This window comes from Hydractinia symbiolongicarpus, chromosome 6, assembly GCF_029227915.1.
Source record: "Hydractinia symbiolongicarpus strain clone_291-10 chromosome 6, HSymV2.1, whole genome shotgun sequence".
Taxonomy (NCBI): domain Eukaryota; kingdom Metazoa; phylum Cnidaria; class Hydrozoa; order Anthoathecata; family Hydractiniidae; genus Hydractinia; species Hydractinia symbiolongicarpus.
In genome coordinates, this window is record NC_079880.1 from 18,325,711 (window position 1) to 18,348,182 (window position 22,472).

Sequence of the window (22,472 nt, forward strand, 5' to 3'; positions counted from 1 at the left end):
ATTATAAATTCGATTTTTTCTTTTCCTACAAAGCTGGACAATTTTTCGCCAATCTAGGGAAATTGAAATGAGAACATTTTTAATGCGTGTTACAAAATGAGAAACATCCTGCTACTTTGTCGTTGCGCATAAGTACAGATTATTAGCCTGAAATGTGTCAGTTAGCATTATGTCCTCTAAAAATAACTTAATGGCTTGTCAAAGCTATAATTTAAGACGTTAACGCTAAAAATTCAAAAGGTTGGACAAGATAATGTTGGCATTTCGCCCAGATATGTGGTGTGGTTATGGAAAATAGAAAAAACAAACATTTAATTTTTTTTTCTATATGCACACGAAACAGTTTTGAGTGTTGTCTTTCATCAATTTGGAATGTAAATACAGCAACTGCAAGTGGAAACCGGTTTATGTTGTTATTAGTTAATCGTTAGTATATAAAAACCAGCCTTGTTTGTGGTGTTGAAAGTCAAATATTTGGTTTTGTTCACGAATGTTTAAAATAATTTGAAAAAGTTTAGAAGAGATTATTAAAATATTGTTGTGTTTTACCTATTTCAAAACTAGTGGAAATATAAAAATGGCGCTGGAACCAAATCCGATACATGGAACTAACGAAAGAATATCCAGGGCAGCCATTGAAGTTTCATTCGATGAGAATTTTGACGATATTTACAACAGAAGATTCAAAAAGTATTGCTTATTACTGGCTAAGGTATATATTTTTTTTATTTATTCTAGATCAGGTCAGAAATACATACAGTCTATGCGATCCATGTGACATTAATATCACTTTTGTCTTGTGTTTCATATTTCTCAGTCAAAGAATTCATAATAAAGCTAAAAATTAACATAACAATTAATATTGGTAGAGCAATTTCTCTATAAAATCCTTTGGATTTGGAAAAAAAATATGGTGGTTGCTTTATGCTCACGTAATATTTAAGTCATGCAGGGTTCTAAATTTTGGTTTTAGTATCAACCGCACCTCAAAACGCCAAACATTTTAAAATAATTGTGTTCAAATGGCACATCTTTCAAGAGAGCATTGTATATTTCTGTTAGATTTTATCAAAAACTAAACATTTTTTTTAATCAATACATGTTTCGACACGTTCTATTTCATATTCAGTCATAGAATCGTGTTAAAGGTAAAAATAAAAAGTTATTATCTGTTTCAATTCCTGGCATAAACAAATCTTGTCACAAAGAACATTAAAAGTTAATAATTTAACCAAATGTCTATTTGATGTTGATGCGTCGTGTAAAAAACTGTTTATAACAATTGATAAATGATCTTAATACAATCTGACTGTATGAAGCTCTCTCTCCATATATATGTTTATAAGCTTCACTGCACTGCACATCACACTTAGGTGGAGGATTTTTTGTAGTTGCATTATATGCTAATGAGTCGGCTTTTTTAATGTGAAAGCGTATAACACGTGTGTTGTCACCTCCTGGAATGTTTTATTAGAAGTCTCCTAGATAGTTTTGTTTTGGTTATACTAAGACGCATCACATAACAACCTTTTAAACTTCTAACGTGTGCATAGATAAAACATTGGAGTACTTTGCGTATTTTTAATAAATTATGTTTTTCATGATTGTAATTTTTAGATTCACTATTCAATTTGTTATGGGCGCAATTACATACAAACCCCCCCAAAAAAATTTATTTTTCAAACTAACAAGTAGGCTAAAAAACATATTTTTATACGCCAAATGAATTTCCATTTCTTTCATGCAGCCATAAAAACAAAAAAGAGACTGTGATCAATTAAAAACTTGAGACAGAAAAAGTTTATGCTACGGATAAATAATAATAACTGCTCTGGCAAATCTGGACCCTTATTGTCTGTGTTTACAAAAGCGCAACGAAGTTGATTTATAAGATTAGCGACACAATATTCAAATACTTCAGATTGTAAGAAAATTTGACAAGAAATTTATTTTAAGTTAATATTTTGCTTATAGAAAAATGAAATCATAACATTTGTGATTCTTTGCGTTTTCCTATTAATTTCAAAATCATTTTACAAAGCTATTAACCATTCGGTTTGATTATTTTTACTAGCGAACCTAAAAGTAATTTTTATTCAGTTTTATGTAGAGAATAAATACCTTCTTCACCGTTGAAGCAGTGAGGAGAACTAAAATTAAGGAAAAATTCCATTTTTTAAAAAATATACATCGTTGGCACTTTACACTTTCATTTTCTGTTAAACTACTGAGCATATTTCGGATCCATGACGTCATAAAGATTATGTGATTTTTTATTTATTTATACAAAGTATCGGTTTGTTGCTGACGCATGTTTACGTTTTCTCTCTAACCCTATTTATGCAAAGATCAACCTAGCATACTTTCAATAACAACATTAAAGACGATCAGTTTCGTCCTGTGAGACAATTTGATTCGCATATTTACCGTGTAGTGGACAATGACAAAATCTATGATCATGCGATAAAAACTGAGCAAAATTCCAGTGTAGAAAAACACCATTTTTGATGACTGAGAAATAAAAAAAAACACAAAAATACTCTCAACTGTCCTTAGAACGTCATAGACTGTTATCCCCCATAATTGGCTTACCACATGCTTGTCCCTTAAAGTTGCAACAAGTTTCTATACGCTCTTAAAGACAGTTCGTGAGCAAGTTTCTACTGCTGTGGGATATGTCACTATTTCTTTGCTGGCGTCAATTTACGTCGATGACATTTACTTCATTCGTAGAAATTTTGCGAGTGCGGTTTTGCGGAGAGATGCTTTCAAAAATGTGGTTTTGCATGTAGAAGCTTTCGCTAGAGTGGTTTCGCAAGTCGCAACTCTAACATAATTTTTATCTTTGAAAATAGATACTCGAGTGTGTACTGCAAAAGCCATGAATTTTCTTGAATTTTTCTGCACTGTGTTAACTTACAAAGATATGCAAGGCTTACAAATTTTCTATGCGATAAATATTTGACACAGCGTAACTCATTTGGAAATAGCGCCATTATGAATAAACTATATAAATGGTAAAAATGTTTGGCGCATTTTACAAAAACTTTGTAAACACTTTTCGTGAAAGGTCTGTCCTTCGTCCTATATATACTAGAGCAGATATCCTGGGGTAGGAGTGAGTTTAACCAGCTCAGATAAATTTTGAATGGCTCAAGTTATGTTAGTGAAACTTGATAGTACAGAGTATGGCACAAAAGACACTGACTAACGGATTTAATTTTTAGAACATGAGTTTTTATCGTTCGCCACTGTGTATCGACTAGATTGGTTTGCACATGAATTATGTGCACTAAACTATCCTATGCCATTAAAAATAATTCCTTTCGACACAATACAGAAGGTGAGTAAAAGCAATGCTAAAGAATAACGGTCTTTCATGAAAACACATTTAGCAACACGGTTCCTAAAGAAAAAAATGATAAAATTCACTAGTTTTAAATTGGTGTTAGAATCCAGCCACTTCCAGTTTATAAATCGGGTTAACGCTGCGTCAATGTCCATGGTCTGTTCCATAGAATGTCTTTGCCAAGTGCCTTATCTGTTAGTAAAACGATCCTTCTGAATACCACTCATCCATTTTGAAGAGATATTTTCAAACGCTTCTGTTTGTATATGTCTTGGAAATTATAGTTTTAATTTTTGTGAAATACAAATCGTTTATTGGGATGTGATCAATAGTTTTATGATAATTTGGGAAACAAACATACTAAGTTATCAAGATAAAAAACCATTTGTGGAAATGACGTCAATATATACTCAACATAATAAAAAGCTGAGAAAGTTCCAAGGGAATACTTTCAATAAAGTTGCTTTAAACGATTGTTGGATAAGTAACAACTCGTTAAATCTTAGCGATAACCCAAAATAGTCACTAGTTTAAATTCCGCCCGGTCCAAGTTTTCACTTTTATTTTTGAAACATGGATTAAGAACAAAAAAAGTATAAAAGCAAAATCTAGCAACACCTGTTGATATTACATTTCTTTCGTCTGATTTTGCTTTTTCCGGAATATGTTAAAATTAATCGTTGCATATTTTCAGCGGTTAAATATTTCAAGTATGATGTCAACCCCGCCTTGGTGTCTCTTTTTTGCATATCAGACAGCGAGACGAAAGTTCATCAATAAGTGCAGCGCGATAAGAGACAAATAGCCCTTGGAACGAGGTTGTTATAGTCCTGTCGTTGTCAAGACCACCGGCGCAAACTGGTGGTGAAAATTTTGATGCATATGAGTTGAATCAAAATTTTTATCAAAACTGAAAAGAAAAAAAAAAGAAAAAAATCGATTTTGATGGATTTTGATGAAGTTTGTTCTCAAACAAACTTTTCATCAAAATAGATTTTAGATTTTGATGCATTTGAGTTGATTTCATCAAAATTTATTTCTTATCCACCGCGTTGAGTGCAAAAATATGTAAGATGGAGTGTCTTTCGAATGTTTTACATTCGAAAATTCGAAAGATAAAAACAAAACAATTAAATTTTACTACAGCTTTATTGTCAAAAGCAGTCATGTCGTCTTCAGATAACGTGATTGTGGAAATCCAAGAAATCCTATCAGTAATGGGAATTCATTTAGAAAGAAAAATGACCTGAAAAAAAAAATCCCTCATTTGGTCTTCTTTTCACCCAATTTCGAGTTGGTCATCGAGTAGGCTTTTCGTCGCCTAAATCAACGAGCTCACTCAACAAAACCAAAGTGGCTAGCTCCGCCATCTTAAATTTTAAAAAGAATGAAACACCAATATTCCAATGTTTTTATCAAACTCATTTTGATGACATTGCAAATGACAAATTCGATTTCAACAAAATTTCGGATTTTGATCAAAATCTCATCAAAATCGAGTATCTTGATTTTGATGAGATTTTGATGCATTTGCGCCGGCCTATCTTAATTTACTGTAAGTGATAGTCGGTAGCACTCCAAGTTTCTAAACGAAATGGACTCGATTAAAGGAGGATATTTTTGTGGTGATAAAACAGCCTCATAGAAAATGTTATAAAATGGTTCTTGTAAAATTTTAACCTTTTGTTAATAAACTGGATCTTTCAAAAAACAGGAAATTTAATCGTCTTAACAAAAGTTGAACGAAGTTTGGTGTCGTATTTTGGGAGCATCAAAGGAAGATTTATTTCAATAGACTGGACTCCTAGCACTAACAACATTCAACTGTATTACGTAAAGCAGTAGCTTTTATAAGAGAGTATCAGAATCCAAGCAAAACACAAAAACAGTTTCAGAAGTGCGTACTTTGAGATATCCAATATTGGAATTGAGCACATGCTACTGTAGATATCTTTTCCAAATAAATCTTAATTTTTGCAGATTGTATATTTTTATTTTTTTAGGAAAAAGAACTACTGCGACGTATGGTAAGATAATCCTGCAATTTTTTTTATTCATAATATAATAGAGAAAGTAAGAAGGATTTGACAATTTTATAAAGAACACGAATGTCTTACTTTTCATCGCGATTAGATTTTAGACATTACATTTTTTTTCAAATCCAATAATCGACATGAGCGTATCTCAAAAGAAGTCACTCTAAAAAAACACGTTTTATATTAAAAAAAGAAGTCTAGGTTACTTAATTATTCGTGATTTAGGTTTAAAAGCTTCTTTAAAAGGGTGTCTTATCAAACATTAAGTATTTAGATTGCAAGCATCATTTATTTTTCTTAACATGTATGCATACTTAAAAAACTAGTGCCATTTGCGGTTAATGCTTTCTTTGAAATAAAAGGGGATGGGTTGGGGTGGGGGTAAGGGTGTTCTCTGTATTTTAACTTTCAATTATTCTTATGTGCTGGTTTTACTTCTCACTTATACTTTTAGGGAAAAGTTCGAGTACGAAGTTCTACTGTGGGACCAAAAGGTGTGTATTTTAGAAGCTCAGTTTTTATTTCTTTTTATAAAACAATTTAACATTATGTAAAAGATATTTGAAACTTTGTAACAGCTATCACTTTAAATAAGAAGAAAAATAGACACAATCCTATTTTGTATTTTGTAAACGTATATTCGACAATTTATTATGCGTATACATGCGTCTTTTTTTTTTTCATTTGTTTGTTTTTACAATATTTTTTCTTTTTTTTTTTAAACTGGGTCAATAAATACAAATTTTTATGTTTTTAAAAAGCAGTGGTTGTTTCACTGTGTCTGGTATTCCTTGTGATAGAACAAGCAAAATGATCCTCACTCAATGGGATTCGGCTTCTATGAAGACAAAGGGTAACTGATCACATCAGAGTGAAGATCACCCTTTTTCTCACGCATATTATGACAACAGACAAATGTTCATTTCTTTTATCAGCCATCAATCCACTAAAAAATTAAAAAATGATCTTGCTTCACGTCCATTACCACCCAAGTGCTAAATACAAGGGACGTGAAGTAACTCAATGATGCGTGGAGCTGACGCCCGTTTCTTTTCTTTCTTATTAAACGCATATGCTTTTTTCACTTTCACGTTTCGATGATTACACAGCCTAAAAAATGCTTCTGTTCAGAAACCCAAAAACTTTATGTTCGCGTTTTGAGTTTAAAATTGCCAGACTTGCCTGATCTATTATTGGAATAGCAAATATTAGTTATGCCACATGGAAATAGAAACAGGAAGCAATTTCTTCGTTAACTGAAGTCATCTAAGAGACGTTAGTAAAATCTTTTAAAAACACATGTTAAAATTATATTTTTAATTTATAAAGTAGCACGAAGCTTTTCGTAACTGAGTTGAGGACTTGAAAATGTAACTCAGCTACGAAAAGCTTCGTGCTACTTTATAAATTAAAAATAAAATTTTAACATGTATTTTTAAAACTTTTCTTATTTATTTGTTGGCTGATTTATCATAATGTTAGTAAAATCAATACAGTATTACGTGCTAGCACAAAATGTCATATTACTGGTGGTATATGGTATATTATGTATCTTTGAATTAAAAAATGTCAACTCACAAAATCACCAATAGGCTCAAACAATAATTTTTCAAACCTTGTTGAGAAAATAATTAGTACTTCACTTAAGTCTGATTTTGCAAGGTGTAAGGTTCTAAATGATTATTGGTTTTGTTTGATCACAGGTGGATTTTATCATTTTTCTACTGCAAAACGTGTTTTAAGGAAACGATTCCAAGAAATCTTGTTAAATCATGTTCCCATGTTTCTCTCCTTTTCTACAGAAAATGATTCATCACCCTTGGGTGAAATAACAGAGAACAACAATACGGAAGATCCACTTCAAACGCGACCGTTACTTACCGACGGCCGACGTGCAAGCTCTCTAAAAGACATGCGACATTTAACGCCTCCGAGGGCCACATTAACGTCTTGCCGTCGTTTGTCAACGAGTTATGAAGAACTGGATCCGCTGCCATTTAACGAAAAAGTAGGCGAAGAAAATTACCCACAATCCGTTAGGCATTCGTCAACAATAAGTCGGAGAAAACCGGCAATCCCTCATTCTCACAGCTGCGAAGGAATATCCTCAAACGATCAAGAAAAACCTGTCAGATTAAAACACGCGGAAAGTTTCGACGACGTGGCTGTTGGTCAAATGCTTGCACAAATGGTTAATCCTGACAGCAACGGCTTACGTAGTTACGACAGAGATTCGTTAAAGACGTCATCATCAAGAGATCTAACAGACCGGAATGTCAGAGACGTTGTGAAGGAATCTAAGGTATGGCTATCAAGTTGGAGAATAATATAAAAAGAAAGCAATTGAGATTTCAGTTTTTATATACATTGTTTGCACTTCTTCTTGTCAGACGAGTATTCACCTGCTTATTTGGTTTGTTGTTTTTTAAGTTTGCTAATGTGTTTATCTGCAAAACACGTCAAGTAAAAATGCTATAAAAAAAGACATATTTTAAGACTTTAACACTTTTTCAAAGCTAGCAAAATAGTAGTCACTGTGAGCCGCTTTTAGCTTTTAACTGTATCCTTCCTTATGTTTAAAAGTGTGCTCTAACTTTCTTTTACAAATTTTTCCACAAAAAGTTCTTCTACAACATTCTTTAGACATTACGCTCTTCCAGTCCATCATTAGAACGCAGGCTAGCTCAAGCACGCTTAAAAGCTATAAAACGAGACGAAACAATGCGCAGACTGGATGACGACTTTACTCGAGCAAGAGAGATCATGAACAGATACAAATCAACCGAGTCGTTAAATGGAGGTTTGTCAGCAGAAGAAGAGGACGATAAAAGAAGAACCTGGAGCAAATGACGAAATAAGAAAATTTTCTGCTCATCAGAGTATCGTTTAACAGAATTTATAAGTTTTTGCATTAGCTATAATACGAATTCAGTCTATAAGTTTTCAGGTTTTTTTAAGAAAATCACATTCTGAAATAAGGAGAATTTGCAGATGATTGAAAAAACTTCTTTGTTTTGCAGTATGCTCTGTTGGCGTGAAAAGAGGCCAACGTTAAACAGGAAAGCACATGGTTGCTGATCAAGCTTTTCGCCTGCGTCTCCTAACATAAGCATTTGAACAAAGTACGTGGTTCCTTAATAAAAAAAGGTATATTAAACAACTCAAAAATTAGAAATGTATAAATTATTAGAAACTAATATATCTTACATCTTTTATTAGCATTTTTATTTCTTTTTACTTATTTTCAAAGAATACTTGTGCTAACCTGTAATAAAAAAGTAAACAAGTATCTTAATTTTAAAGGAGAGGCGAACAAAAAATTATTTTTTAGCAAGATGAAAAAATTTATAGATTTCTTAATTCTAAAATCTACTAAGATAACTACTCTAATAAGAAATAAATATTTTTCACAACTAAGTATCCATATATCTTCCTGGCAACAATTTTGCAGAATTTCTATGGCTCTATGGGGTTGAAATAAGTAGGTTTATTTTGGATGTACTTACCAGTACACGTCAAGAATAAGATCTTTGACTGAAGATAACCAAGAATATTTTGCGTACTATAGTAGTAACAGCATTTTATAACCTTCGTTTTAACTTCTTTGAACTTAAAAAATATCTGTCATGACCAACAACAATATTTTTTTCATATTTTGAGTCCCTCTTCCACAACATTACTACCAACTTCGAAAGATGAAGTTTGTTATGATGAAATTGCGCCAAATCTGAATAAATATACAGACCGGACATATTCAACGACAAATCAAACGCACAATATGGAGGCTACATCTATATATTTACGAATCTTTATTTTCCCTATCATTTTTACTCACAAATTTGTTCAGTAAGTTCAGCATGTTGTTCAACATTTTTGCTATTTTGATCTTTAACTTTACCTTGTTTAATTATTTTGTGCGTATTGACTCGTGATCATCACAATAAGAAGAAATATATTCCATTGTTTTTTCATTTAGTCCCCGTTTAGCAAATGTGTAAAAATACTCAATTATAAATAATTCAGCACTCACAAAGATGTAAACAAAACTGGTATTTGTAACAGACTGATTTATATTTTAGGTCTAGTGCGTTGTCGTTCTGCAAAGTTTTAGGTTAAAATACCTTCTGCGAAACTCTGCAAATATTTTCATTCTTGGTCTTTGTTTCAAGACTTTCTTTTTTTTATGATGGCTGTAACATGTAAATTAATTTATTTTGACGGTCTGCTCCATAATAAATCAATCGGTCAAGCCAGTCGGTCTGGTCTTCAAAATCAACATCAACAACAATCAAATCATGAATTCTTATTCAGCAGCCTTGCCGTGTGCAGTTCGCCTTGCTAATGTTAACACGTTTTACCCGACCTCTTGAACCGACCTCTGTTTAACAATATTGCTTTTACTAGCCGGGAAACCCGGCGTCAAACCACCGGGTTAAGCCACAAGTAAAGGTGTGACCCGGTGTTGAACACTTTCTGGAGCGCTTAATAACAGCCGTAAACTGTGCCAAACGCTCAGATGGAGTGCTTTAGTGCAGGTATGCAGTATGTCGTAAATTGAGTGAAACGCATACACCATAATATTTTAAAAAAAGATAACTTTCCCGCAATGATAGCTTAAATAAAAACAGAGTTTAAAAACCGTTGTTACTGTACAATAGAAAAACGATCAGTCAGTATTACTTTATTTTGTGGAATAAAATTTTGTTAAAGTTAAAAATTTATTCGTGACACCGGCCTGATCGCTTAGTACAGTTAAACAGTGTTGCACAGCATATAGGGATAATACCGTTTTAAAATTTTTTTCTCGCTGACTCCCAAGACAGTTTAAAAATTAATTGTCACATTGGGCTGACCTTAGTATATAAACCGTGTTGCACATGCACATAGGCGTAACAGCCTTTTACAATAAAATAGTCTGTTTTTAAAACTGGACTAACCCCTTAGTATAGTTGAGCAGAGTTCAACAGGCATAATATCCTTTTCCAGAAAAACTTCATTGCAACACAGTTTAAATAAAAACACATGGAACAGCCTGTCGTTACCCATCCTAAAATAATCGCTCAGCCATTTTATTTGTAGAAAACGTTTTCAGGGAAATAATAAAAGATGTAGCTACCTAGCTAATTGCATTTAGCATAAGAATTATTGCTTAAGAATATTGTTGTAGCCACACTGCATCATCTTTATATATACTCTCACTTTTCAGCCAAAGATATGAGCTAGCTAAATGGCTACATCCTCGATAAAAATCTCTTTTACCAAATAGAATAGTAATAAGTAAGGCTCTAGCTAACTACCTAGCTAGCCTTAAAAATATTCGTTCCTAGCCAAAAATCCTAAAACTGGTGCGTTTAAGATCTGTATGTAGCTAAAAAACGTGACAATACTTTATCTTAACACTTTAGAACATAAAAAACAAGTATTGCAACAATAAAGAGCTTATAGAAGACAAAAATGTGAAAAAAGATCTACAAACAACACTTACCACCATCATTTTAATAACTAAAATGGCCGTCATGTTTTGTTCCTCATGTTTTTTCTTTGGCATGCCCAGGCCGCGACAATCTTGGATTTGTTTCAGTAAAACCGTCCTATTTGTTTTCTGTGGCTCCTGAGCGGAATCGGCGATTAAAGTCACGGGCGTAAATTATTATTAAAAATGGTGTATTAAAATAATGTATTCATTTTAATCTTGAATTAAGGCTAAAATACACGGTAAGTTTAAACGGACCGTTTAGTTGTAAGAAAAAACTTGTAAGTTTCGTTGCAGGTAATATACCTGTCTACACGCTAAGATAAAATGTATAATTTTTTAAAAAACTCTCTTTTTACAATAAATACCAATAATAAATACTGTTGCGGGTATTGTTATAGCAGCAGCAGGGCAAATGCTGAAAAAAAGCGGTTATGATTTAAAATTAAAAAAAATATGAAAAATATGCTCAAATCTTTAGTTTAAACAACAGCTCATTAATCATTCTGCTAATTTCAACAGAAAAAAACATAGCAAAAATTGAACTTGTCCAACTTTTAAAAAACTTATAAAACCGAAAAAGGTTGTGCATCTTTGCTGTTTAAATATACCGCGCATATACCGTTCCACTGTTGCGACTGTTACATATTGTTGAAGTAATTACTTTTCCAAGATACCTGAAATAAAAACAGAAATTACAAACTGTTGCAACTTTATCATAGCAAAAGCAATCGATGAATATTATTTTATTTTGCGGCATAATTTATTGCAAAAGTTAAAAAAAAAATAATCGTGAGACTGGGCTGAGCGCTTAATACAGTAAAATGGTGTTGCACAGGCGTATATAAATAATATCCTTTTTCTCGCAGACTCTGTTTAAAAAAACACATGAACAATTAAACATAGTTGAATTGACACATAGACAATAGTACCCTTTTCCAAAAAACGTTTATCGCAAATTCGGTTTAAATAAAAACACAAGAAACAGTTTGTCGTTACCCGCTCAGTTAAAAGTATCACTCGGCCATTTAATTTTGTAGAATAGGTTTAAAGTCATGATACTAACAATGGGTGAAGCTACCTAACTGCATTTAGCATAAGAATTTTGTTGTAGCTAGGTAAAAACTGTATTTGACTATACTTTCACTTTTTAGTCAGAGGTAGCTAAAAGAGGAGCCAGCTAGCTAGGTAGACCCAACTTCAACATAAAAATAAATAGCAATAAACCAAACTAAATTAAACATTAAAAGAATAGGGATACATGAAGATACCATACCTTTAAAAGCAGGATGCTGCCTTAAAATCTACGTTTTTAGCTAGCTAGAAACTTAAAATTGATTTGTTTAAGATTTATACATGGCTAAAAAACGTGATGAAATATTCAACTTAACATGTAAAAACACACAGAAAATAAATATTTTTATAGATACAAAGTATTCGGAGGGAAAAGTATCGAAAGGAGACCTGCAAACCTCACAACATCACTTCCAAACCAAAAATGGCCTTCAATCATGTTATCGTTGTTTATCCGATTCTGGCGTGATTCTGAAATTATTCCGAAATTAACCTGCGTTCAACCGAAAAACGGAGGTCCGTAAAATACGGGCCCCGAGATCATTTTCCAAAAAAAACAACCAAAAGCAACCATTTTGAACACACAAAATACGGCTATTATAATAGAGGATACCGTCTTTTACTTTTTGCTGGATTTAAGTCATATTAGTAGGCGGTTTAGGGCCGATTCCACCCTGCAATTTTTCGAATATAGCGCAGGAAGCTCAGAAGAATTGATAAGACTATTTTCGTGTTTATTAAATTTGCGTCCCTGCAACGTCGATGCAACGTCGTGCTGTATAAATCTGACGTCGGAAATTGCGACCTCTAACCGACGTCAGTTTAAAGTAGAAATGCAACGTGGAAATCGTGATCCAGTTGGAAAGAGCTTTCCAACTGACACAAAGACGTCTCCATTACGTCAAAAAGACGTCCTTCTATGACCAGGTAAAACGTTATTACGACGACATGTATTTGCTATAATTTCAATAAACGACGACGTCATTTACTGACGTCATAAAGACGTCTTTAAAAGGCATCATATGTGACGTTTTCAAGACGTTCCAATGAACTTACACGGCGGGCTATTTCCCGTGTGAAAATGCTTAACTCGTATTTTTCAAACGGCCTGGCTATTTTGTCAAGGATTGTTACATGGAGTTTGCGCCGCAATTCGACACTCCTTCAATTGCAACCTAGGTTTTCACAATAGCAGGTACAACAGCAGCGCGATGGAGAGATTTGTAGAAAAATAAAAATGGCTACCTGGCTAAACACACTGAAAGGTTGCTGCAAGTGTTTAAAGTTTTGATTTGGTATATAACGAGTAAAAAATGGATAAATTATTGTTATTTTATGGCTTTCGTAGCTACCGTTACTCATTATTGCATATAATAAAAAATAAAAAGAAGATGGGATGGAGGCAGCACAGCTAGCTAGCTGCCAGAACACACAGGACAGTCAAACAACAAAAACTACTTTTGTGACACATTGTATCTCAATATGAAGCAAATAATAACACAACAACTCTGTTTAAATAAAACATATGAACTATGAAAACTTTTTTTTAATAAAATATAAACTATCATATAGCTAGTGTTTTATAACATCTATTCACAGAAAAAAATGATGATGATCTAGAATTTGTTTTCTTTTGCAAGAGAAAATTTGGCATTGCCATGCTCATAAAAATAAAATATATTTGTATAAAATACATATTCTTTGATGTAAATATTATAAATTTTATGCTGTAATAGTCACCATACTTTCTATATGATTACGTCGTAAACATTTATGTACCAAATGTTCTGACAAAACATTAATTCACACACATTTATATTAAAAAATTGATTTCTTTGAGCTTTCTAATTGGGAAAATTAATATTCATACTCTTGCGAAAGACACTATCTCACTGATTCACAAATATACATTGCAAATGTTATGCAAACAAAAAGTATATAGCAGAATAAGGAAATAAGGAAAATATACATCTAACACGAACTATCAACATACTGAACTTTTAAACAAAAAACGGTGTCTAAATTTCTAAATCAGAAAAAACCTTTTTCATGAAAGCACTCTCACATAGTTGGCATTTCAAGTTATTTCTAACAAGCAGCAAGCAATGTTCACAACACATATCTCTCTCTGGTATGTAATCAGATCCTCTTGAAACATAGTGCAACTTATCGTAACCGTTTTCTCTCAGATGCAACAATTGTATGTACTCGTGACGGAAAATTCTTGGCCAGCGACATTGGAAAGTGGTATTGTTAGAATACTTTACAATCATCTGGTGCTTTTGCTCCCGCCCTTCCATACTATTACATCCAATTCCGAAACCGTAGCACAGCAAAGTACTTTCAGCATGGAAAGGTATGCAGTTACATAAAGTCCATAAACTGGGTGAGACGCTTACATCATACCAACAGCTTGACTTGAAAAGTAGTTTACATTGCTTCTTTAAATCTTTTAAAAGTTCCAAATTGAAATTCTCTACACGTACTGATAGTGAAATAATTTTTCGCAAACATATGAACTGAAAATGGATTTGATGCAGCCTTATTTTCATTTGTTCACTCTTCAATTCATTTAAAATAAGTAAATTTAATTCTGGGAAATGACAAAGAAAGGCTTTACTCTCCTTTCCACGAAAACGAAAAGTGAAACTACTTTCATTCTTAGAACTGCTTTCATTAAACCACCGGATAATTTTTTTCGACAAAAAATTACATCCCATTGCTGAACGTATAAAATTAACAAATTTAATTAAAGCATGTGAGGAAGGTATATCTTTAAATGCTTTGTAGGAATTCAATGGAGCAGTTGCCAAACATAGATTGAATAACTTCATGAAGTGCTCTTTGACGACATTGTTCTTCAGATGAAGAGGTTCGCCTTTTGCTTTATCAATATAATGGCCAACCAAGGGGACTTCTTCTTGTCTACCTTTCAAAACTTTAGATATATAAGATGTCAAGTTACTACGTTTCGTTGCACTATTTCCTTTGCATTTAACTTCGATTTCTTTTTTTTTACCTTCAACCTTTTTGGCATCACTTATGCGTTTGTGATAGTTGAAGGGCATCCATTTGTCACTTTGCTTGGTTCCGTATGTATATTCAAATTTGGCTGAATTATCTTTATTTACATTTCCGAACGTTGAAAAGTAGTAGGCTGAATTTGTTAGTTCCCCAGCCAAAAAAGCCAACATCTTCATATCGTTAGGTAATTCACCCAATAAAAATTCAACTTTGTAGGCAACTTCATCAACATAAACAGTGAAAACCTGACTTTCCAAAAACTTCACGTCCGACAACAACTTGAGAACATAATTGCGTACAACAGTAGAATTTTCCTCAGTATCACCACCAAAAATTAAAAAGTTTTCGGAGCTGCTGCATATCCGATTACCAACATTAAGAAAAGAGACTAAAAATGACATACCACAAATAGGAGCTCCATCCCCACCAAGAGCAAATACAAACAGAAAAGATTCAAAATCTTTTTTTTCAAGCATATTGAATGTTTTTAGTTTGTCACTCCGTTGACGATTCACTTTTAAATAGAATTTTGCCAATCGTAACAAAAATTCATCACACGATCTATAATTTCCTGTAACTGATTTTGTTTCATCTCCAAAGGTTAGAGTTGGATGTATGTCATGTAGTGTTCCTATATCAATGTTATTGATAATGGTTGCTAAATGAGGATACTGAATATAATTAACCACTGAATTCTGTTTATTCTGGGAAATTCTATTTGCCTTTCTAATTGCCATGTATTTAGCTTTCCCCATGACATTGTGGCTGTAAAAAACATTGAGAGAACGTAGTTTATTATCTTCTGAATTGTAAAATTCTTCATTTGCTATTTTGATGGTAGTTTCCTTTATCTGTTTTACTACAGATGATTTAGCATTCAATAAACTTTTTGCAAACATTTTTGAGGGGATTTTCGAACACAATGTGTCAATCATACCAAACATAACCGGCTGAACAGATTCCTTAGACCCTCCGTGAATGGCAGAACAAGCTTCAAATGTTTCCAGACGACGTGTATCTTTTGCTGATCTATTTAAATCACTAGATGATGGGAATTTACTACGCCTCTCAGCTGTTACCTTGCTGATGCTAAATTTGACTTCAGAGTCCACTCTATTCTTACTACACTCATAGTTTAGGTGTCTAACACGTTTTCTTTTTCTAGCTAATCTATTTCTTAACTTATCAACATCCCTTTCAATCAAAGTTATCTCACTGCTCAATGCTGCTAATTGTTTTTGTTTTTCCTCAATTAGGTTACTCTGATTTGAAATTTTCAAATCCATATCGTTGATTTTTTTTCTGTTTGATGTATATTTTCCTAACTGGGAAAACTTAATGTTTTGTGCCTTTGACTTTCCTTTAGGAGGCATGGCATAGAAATACAACAAAATAAAAACATTTAACTAGGATAAAAATCCAATTCTGTCAATAACTACATACCATACCATATTGATTGACAACTTTGTACGATGCAGTTATATTTAATGTCTTTGTTGACACTTTGTAATGTAAAATACATTTTTTTTCATCGTCACATATTATATCACCGACGGCATTGCTTTTAAACTTCTTTTTGAATATTTTATTGATATCAAGGCTAGACAAGTTTGATAAATGGAATTTCAATGACCCAAGATGGTGAAAAATAATACTAATTTCTTTAATGATACCACTTTTGTCTTTCTTAACAATCAATTCTCTACCGTAAGCTGTGCGGAAGTCGCGAATGGCTTTATAAACAGCTAAAAATATTTCGGAATGGACACGTTCATTAATGACAACTTTGAAGGGATTATACAAAGTTTGTTTTGCTTGAATTTTTCGATTAAGAGATGTTAAAATTGTATCGAAGTGAAACTTTATTAAATTGATGACGAGGATATTTTTTTCGTCCAACTCTGCATATGAATCAATTAAATCTGACATCATTATACATGATCTAAAAACATAGGTAATTATAAATATATATATTATATATATATATAGAAAAGAAAAGTTATTATCTGTCATTTTAGAAAAAGAAGATGAAAAAGAGAGGATATTTTTATTTACTATCTTAAGTGGATAAATTTTGGAGAGTATTTAATGGTGAATGACCAAAATGGAATACTTGGCGGGGATTTAATTTTGCGAATGATAAATTTTATAAAATTTGGCGAGGATTTAATTTGGCGAATACAAAAAAATGTTTATTTTAACGGAATTTATTTTGGCGAATGACACAAAGAAATGAATTTTTATGTCTTGGAATGTTTTAAAAAAAATAAGAATAAACGTATATATATATAAACACAAGTTCGTTATTTATAGGGAAAAAACATTTTTCTTTTCTTAATTAAAAAAAACGGTATTCCAATTCCAGCTCCTTTTAGATCGTTTATTCCTTAAATATATAAATTAGTGGAAATAGTTTTTCTTATGTGGTCCTTCTTTTATTGCCTGTAAGAATGCGCGTACATATACAGAACTTTGTAAACATTCGCTCATCTATACACAGAACTCTAGCTAGCTACGGTTTAACGCATCTATTTTGCCTAAAAACCCTAAATTTTTCCTTGTTACTTGTGGATGAATGAAAACTTGCGAAAAAATTAATACATGAGAAAATTTAGTCAGAATAAAGCATAGCTAGCTATAGCTATACAATGGGACAACACATCCACAAAATATTTAGCTAGCTAGCTAGCTTTAAAGACAAGTTTTAATTTTTTTTATATGGATGGGTTTCTTGTATATATTGTGAAAAATTGAGAAGTCGGCTATATGAGACCTAAAATATACTTATACTCATAGGACATAGCCAGATAGACCATTAACACACCTTAGTTTACAGAATATAATAAAAAAGAAACAATTTAAAAATGGCCGCCATTTCTTAATTCCTGAGACTGCCATACGTAGCTTACTACAATTTTCCCATACTTCCGTTGCTTTTATTTACCAAAAAAACTTCAAAATTAAAAAATGTAAAACAACAGAATTGAAGATTCGTCTTACAACTTGCGTTTTAATGCCTTCAAATAGAAAAATAATACCATTTAATACTATTCTATACCCAACAAAGTTTGTTACTGGAAGGGTAAAATTGAAAGAGGCACTATTTCAAGACAGCTAAAAAGACATTCCACGATGTTCAACATAAGCATGTTTATATTCGATCGAAAGAAAATTTATTCGACTTTCAAATTCTAGCGCTCGTAAAACCATCAGACACGTTTAAAACACATACCAGATAAAAGTATGGTACCATGTACCAAAGATATAATACTTACGGTCCTCGACCGTTTTTAAAAACCTACGGGCCGAAAAACGCGGACGCTTTTGATAAGCATTTCTTGGACCGTTTTTACCCGCCGTGTTAATGTTAAGTTTAAAAATTGCTAATAACTGCAGGGTTGCGGGTGATTCAGTGATGCCAGAAAGCTTCATTTTTTCAAACACTTTTTTACCTTTCAGGCCGTGCATTAAATAATTTGGCAACACTTCATCAGTGCTTAACTAAAAATTATACAGTAATTGATATAAAGAATTTCAAAATTTATAAATAAATTATATTTCAAATGCTGCCTTGTTCTCCGGATCTGCAAAATTCAGTCTATACAAATATATTCGGGTTAATTACAGTGTGAAAGTAATTCTGATGGTCGCTCTGACGTCCCTACCATCGAGTGTTGATGACGGCTTCAACACTTAAAAAATGATTCATGTGAGATGAATTATGTTAAGTTGCGTTGCAGACAATACAAGTCCTTTGGCATTCATTTTTAATCAATTTTTTCCGGATAGATAAACTGCGATGAGTTTTGGAAAAAGTGTATTTGCAGATAAAAGTTAATTCTCCTTAAATTAGCAATGCCTTAATGACCCATCGCAACGATACCTAATGAGTTTTCATAAAAGTAATCAGAAACATGCGGGCCAAATTTTTAGGTCTCATACCTCCTAGAGCGCCAGATATTTGATATTACTCTTAAATTTTTTATTCCTCTATAATCAGTAAAATATAACTTTTGTTAGCACTATGCTCAGAACTTGGAACTTGCAACTATTTCATCACAAAGAGTCATTCTAGAAAAGTTTTGAAACATTATAACCTGATTTCCCTTCAAATTTTCGGTCGGTCCTAATTTTTAGGCATTATGTCATAAGATACTTTTATTAAACTACCACAGACTTTAAACAGAATCTTAAAATTCGTTATAGAACTGGATCAGAGCCCGAAAGAATCCTGACATTGAGAAAGCTTACAGAAGTTATTGAGAGGTCAGGGGGTTAGGGTACGCAGAAATAAAATGAAATATTATTAGTTCTTTAAACTTGCGACCTTCCGACTTTTTTTTTAGTTTCCAATTCTTCTTATTTGTACATACCTCTTTCTTCTCAGAACATCTGAGTTTTAGCTGTGAACGTACTCCTAGTAATATTTTAACTGAATATACGAAAAAAGTAAATACACTTTGTGAATTGAGCCTCCCGAGCATAATGTTTTTTTACAGAGCACAATCATTAGAAAAATTTCAGAATTATATATTTGGCATAGTTTGGGAATGTAAATAATTTTTTTTATGCAATACGACCTAGAGCAATGCTGTGAAGTGATCAGAAAGGCCCTTGCATTTTAACACTTTAATACTAAGAACAAGGAGTGTAAAGTTCAACTTGTCAAACACACTAAGAAAGTTAATTAGTTAATGTATATCTTTATTCTGAATTCACATATGTGTAAAATGTGTGTTTTAAATACTGCTTAAACTACCCTTGTTGTCTCACTTCTCTCACTTCTTTCATTCCGACGAAAAATATTTTTAACCGTTTTTGTTTCTCAAACATCACGTGCGTGGATTGAGCGAAAACATTTTTAAAATGTTTGCTATGAAATGACAACAACAACAATAACAAAAAATGATGTCGATCGAAGATGTTGGACTTTATTTGGAATGTAGCCAAACCCACTAACGTCAGCAGGTCAACCAGTTCCTAGACTCTGCCTGTGTTTTTGTAGATAAGGCGCTCACTATTGCTATTGCTTAGAAAGTCAACAACATCGCTATTGTGACAGTGACAAACATTTTTAACCAGTTAGCTTGCTATCTAGCTAAAAATGTTAGTAGTGAAAGCGCCTTAAGGATACATGATAACACCTATTACCCATATGGAGATACTGACTAATTTTTTCTAAACTTCGAAAAAAAATATAAGAAGGAATATACTTTCCGAAAGCCAGATAAATTTTCCATCGAATAGTGTTATTTTGTCATCAAATAATGAGCTTGGAAGACGTAAAGGCCAGGATACACTTGTATAATATCATTAAATATTAAGTAGATATACAATAGGTAAACATAGGTTATTGAGATTTATTAACCCGAGGTGATTTATATTCAACGACGCGCAGCGGAGTTGAATATAATATCACCGAGGGTTAATAAATCCAATAACCTATGTTTACCTATTGTATATATGTTTTATTATATACCCAAAAGAGATTGTTATAATTAATATTACTTATTTTGTTTTGTGTTTGTTTTGTTTTCGTTTCATTATCACAGTTAATTACGATAAAAATTAATGAGGCGGAAAGGATAAAATCAAAACATGCGTTTACGAATGTTTTGTCAAAACTATTGTTACGTCACAAGCATTGAATAATACGGGTGGAATACGATTATTTATTCAATGGCTGTTTTTGCTTACGGGTATATAATAAATTCTATAATACAGTTATAATTTTTCTACAATATACTTATAATTTGTTAAAATATCGTTATAATTTCATTTAATTTCATACCATCGTTGCCACAACAACGCTAGCAGATAATAGATCTATTGTCACACAAACTAAAGGCATTCGAAACCAGATCACCACCAATATTATTAAAATCAAACTCGTTTGATTTTATTCAAGTATTATAGCCATGCAGCAAATTACGAGGTTATGACGCACATGCCAGGTGTTGAAATTATACATATTATAGCTATATTATAAGAAATTATAACCATATTTTAAACATATTTTAAGAAATTGATATTATAAGTAATATTTCAGTTATATTGTACAAGTGTATCAGGCCCTTAAAATATATTCGAACAACTTTTTCAAGTTCTGGTTCCGGAGCATAAAAGGTACATCATTTAAAGCATATCGTATAAAAAAATCACACAATTCAAATCTATTTCATTGAGTACTAACACGTTGTCTCGGTTTTGTTTTTTAAGGTCTAGTTTCGAATTTCTAGCTTCGTGCTTTTTTGTTGTACCCTTTAAGCAGACAGTGTGTGAGAGTATGCTGCGACCTTAGAATCCCGCTCACTGCCAGGCAGTATGTTAGTGATGAACAAAGTAGTTCTTCTTCCATGTGACTTACACGGATTATACTCGTCCAACGATCGGAGATCCGATCGGTGTTGAACATTTCCTGTTGAGAATTAAAAATACGCTCACTGTCAGGCAGTATGTTTGTGATGAATAAAGTAATTCTTCTTCAATATAAATTAAATTTTATTGAAGAAACTGAGAAAAAAATGTTGGTAATTATACATTTCCTCCTGCTAAAAATTTATATTATATTTAAATTAAAAAGATTTTCAATGATATAAAAATAAAAATTTTGTTTCATGTGTATTTAACACCAATAGCACTTTAAAGCACCTTAACGCTGTTAACACTATTAGTGTGAAAAAAGCCTAAAAAGTGTAAACTGATGGTGTTGATGTGGCTGGTTTTAGCGAAGCTGTAAATCTAGCTATAAGTGATTATTAGAAGCTGTTAATGTTGTAAAAGTTGTTGAAATTGTACAAGGTCATTATTAACTCAGTCTCGCTGATTTAAAAGTTTTTTTGTCACATTTTGTGACTGCAATAAAAAGAAAATTGCGACAAACCGCACAATTGATTGCTGGTACAATAATTGGGAAGTTATCCTTTTTTTTCTAAAACAATATTATAACTTCCGACAACAAAAAAAGATATAATAACTGCCAGGTAATCACAATGCGCAAGACTGTGTGTCTGATTTAACAATTTTCCGTCGAAGGATGAAAAGTCAACCAATTTGGACATTTAAGGCATTCTTCTTTTTTCCCTAGATTCAATTTCCCGAAACTTTTTACTTGTATTGTTTATGATTGCTGCGAACCATGTTATTCTAAAATAGATTAGCTTAAGAAAGACAAGACATTCCAAACAAGTCTGAGCTGTAATGTGAGAGTAAAGCGGTATTGTAACTGGCTAATATATTATATATGTTTGACATATATTTTGTAACAGCAGCTTGCTAGCTAGTCAACAGAAGTGAACGTATTTTTAAGGGAGTGGTAAAGTTTACATTGGGGCGTACATCGTCGTGCATTTTTCAGTGAGGTATTATAGTTAAAATTTTAATTGATTATACCACTTTTTAAGGAGAGATGATTGGGTGAAAAATAGTGAAAAAATCGCCGATACAGTACCTTTTAAATCGAATCAATAGCTTACATTATCTTATTTTCAGTGCCGTCGGAAGCTTAGCTCTCCTC

General features: G+C 32.4%; 1 protein-coding gene across 1 annotated transcript; it reads left to right on the forward strand.

The window, feature by feature from the left end:
* Positions 1-467: 467 nt before the first annotated feature.
* On the forward strand, positions 468-9,622 carry LOC130647309 (uncharacterized). The gene is made up of 5 exons (XM_057453108.1): positions 468-712; positions 5,353-5,376; positions 5,840-5,879; positions 7,188-7,687; positions 8,029-9,622. Exons 1-5 carry the CDS (start codon positions 578-580, stop codon positions 8,233-8,235), a joined length of 906 nt encoding a protein of 301 aa, XP_057309091.1. The 5' UTR covers positions 468-577; the 3' UTR covers positions 8,236-9,622.
* The last annotated feature ends 12,850 nt before the right edge of the window (positions 9,623-22,472 follow it).

Coding starts and splice junctions, on each gene's coding strand:
- LOC130647309 (XM_057453108.1), top strand. CDS start 578: ATGGCGCTGGAACCAAATCCGATACATGGAACTAACGAAAGAATATCC. Junction 5,880..7,187: donor TTCTACTGTGGGACCAAAAG/GTGTGTATTTTA, acceptor CCTTTTCTACAG/AAAATGATTCATCACCCTTG. Junction 7,688..8,028: donor ACGTTGTGAAGGAATCTAAG/GTATGGCTATCA, acceptor AACATTCTTTAG/ACATTACGCTCTTCCAGTCC.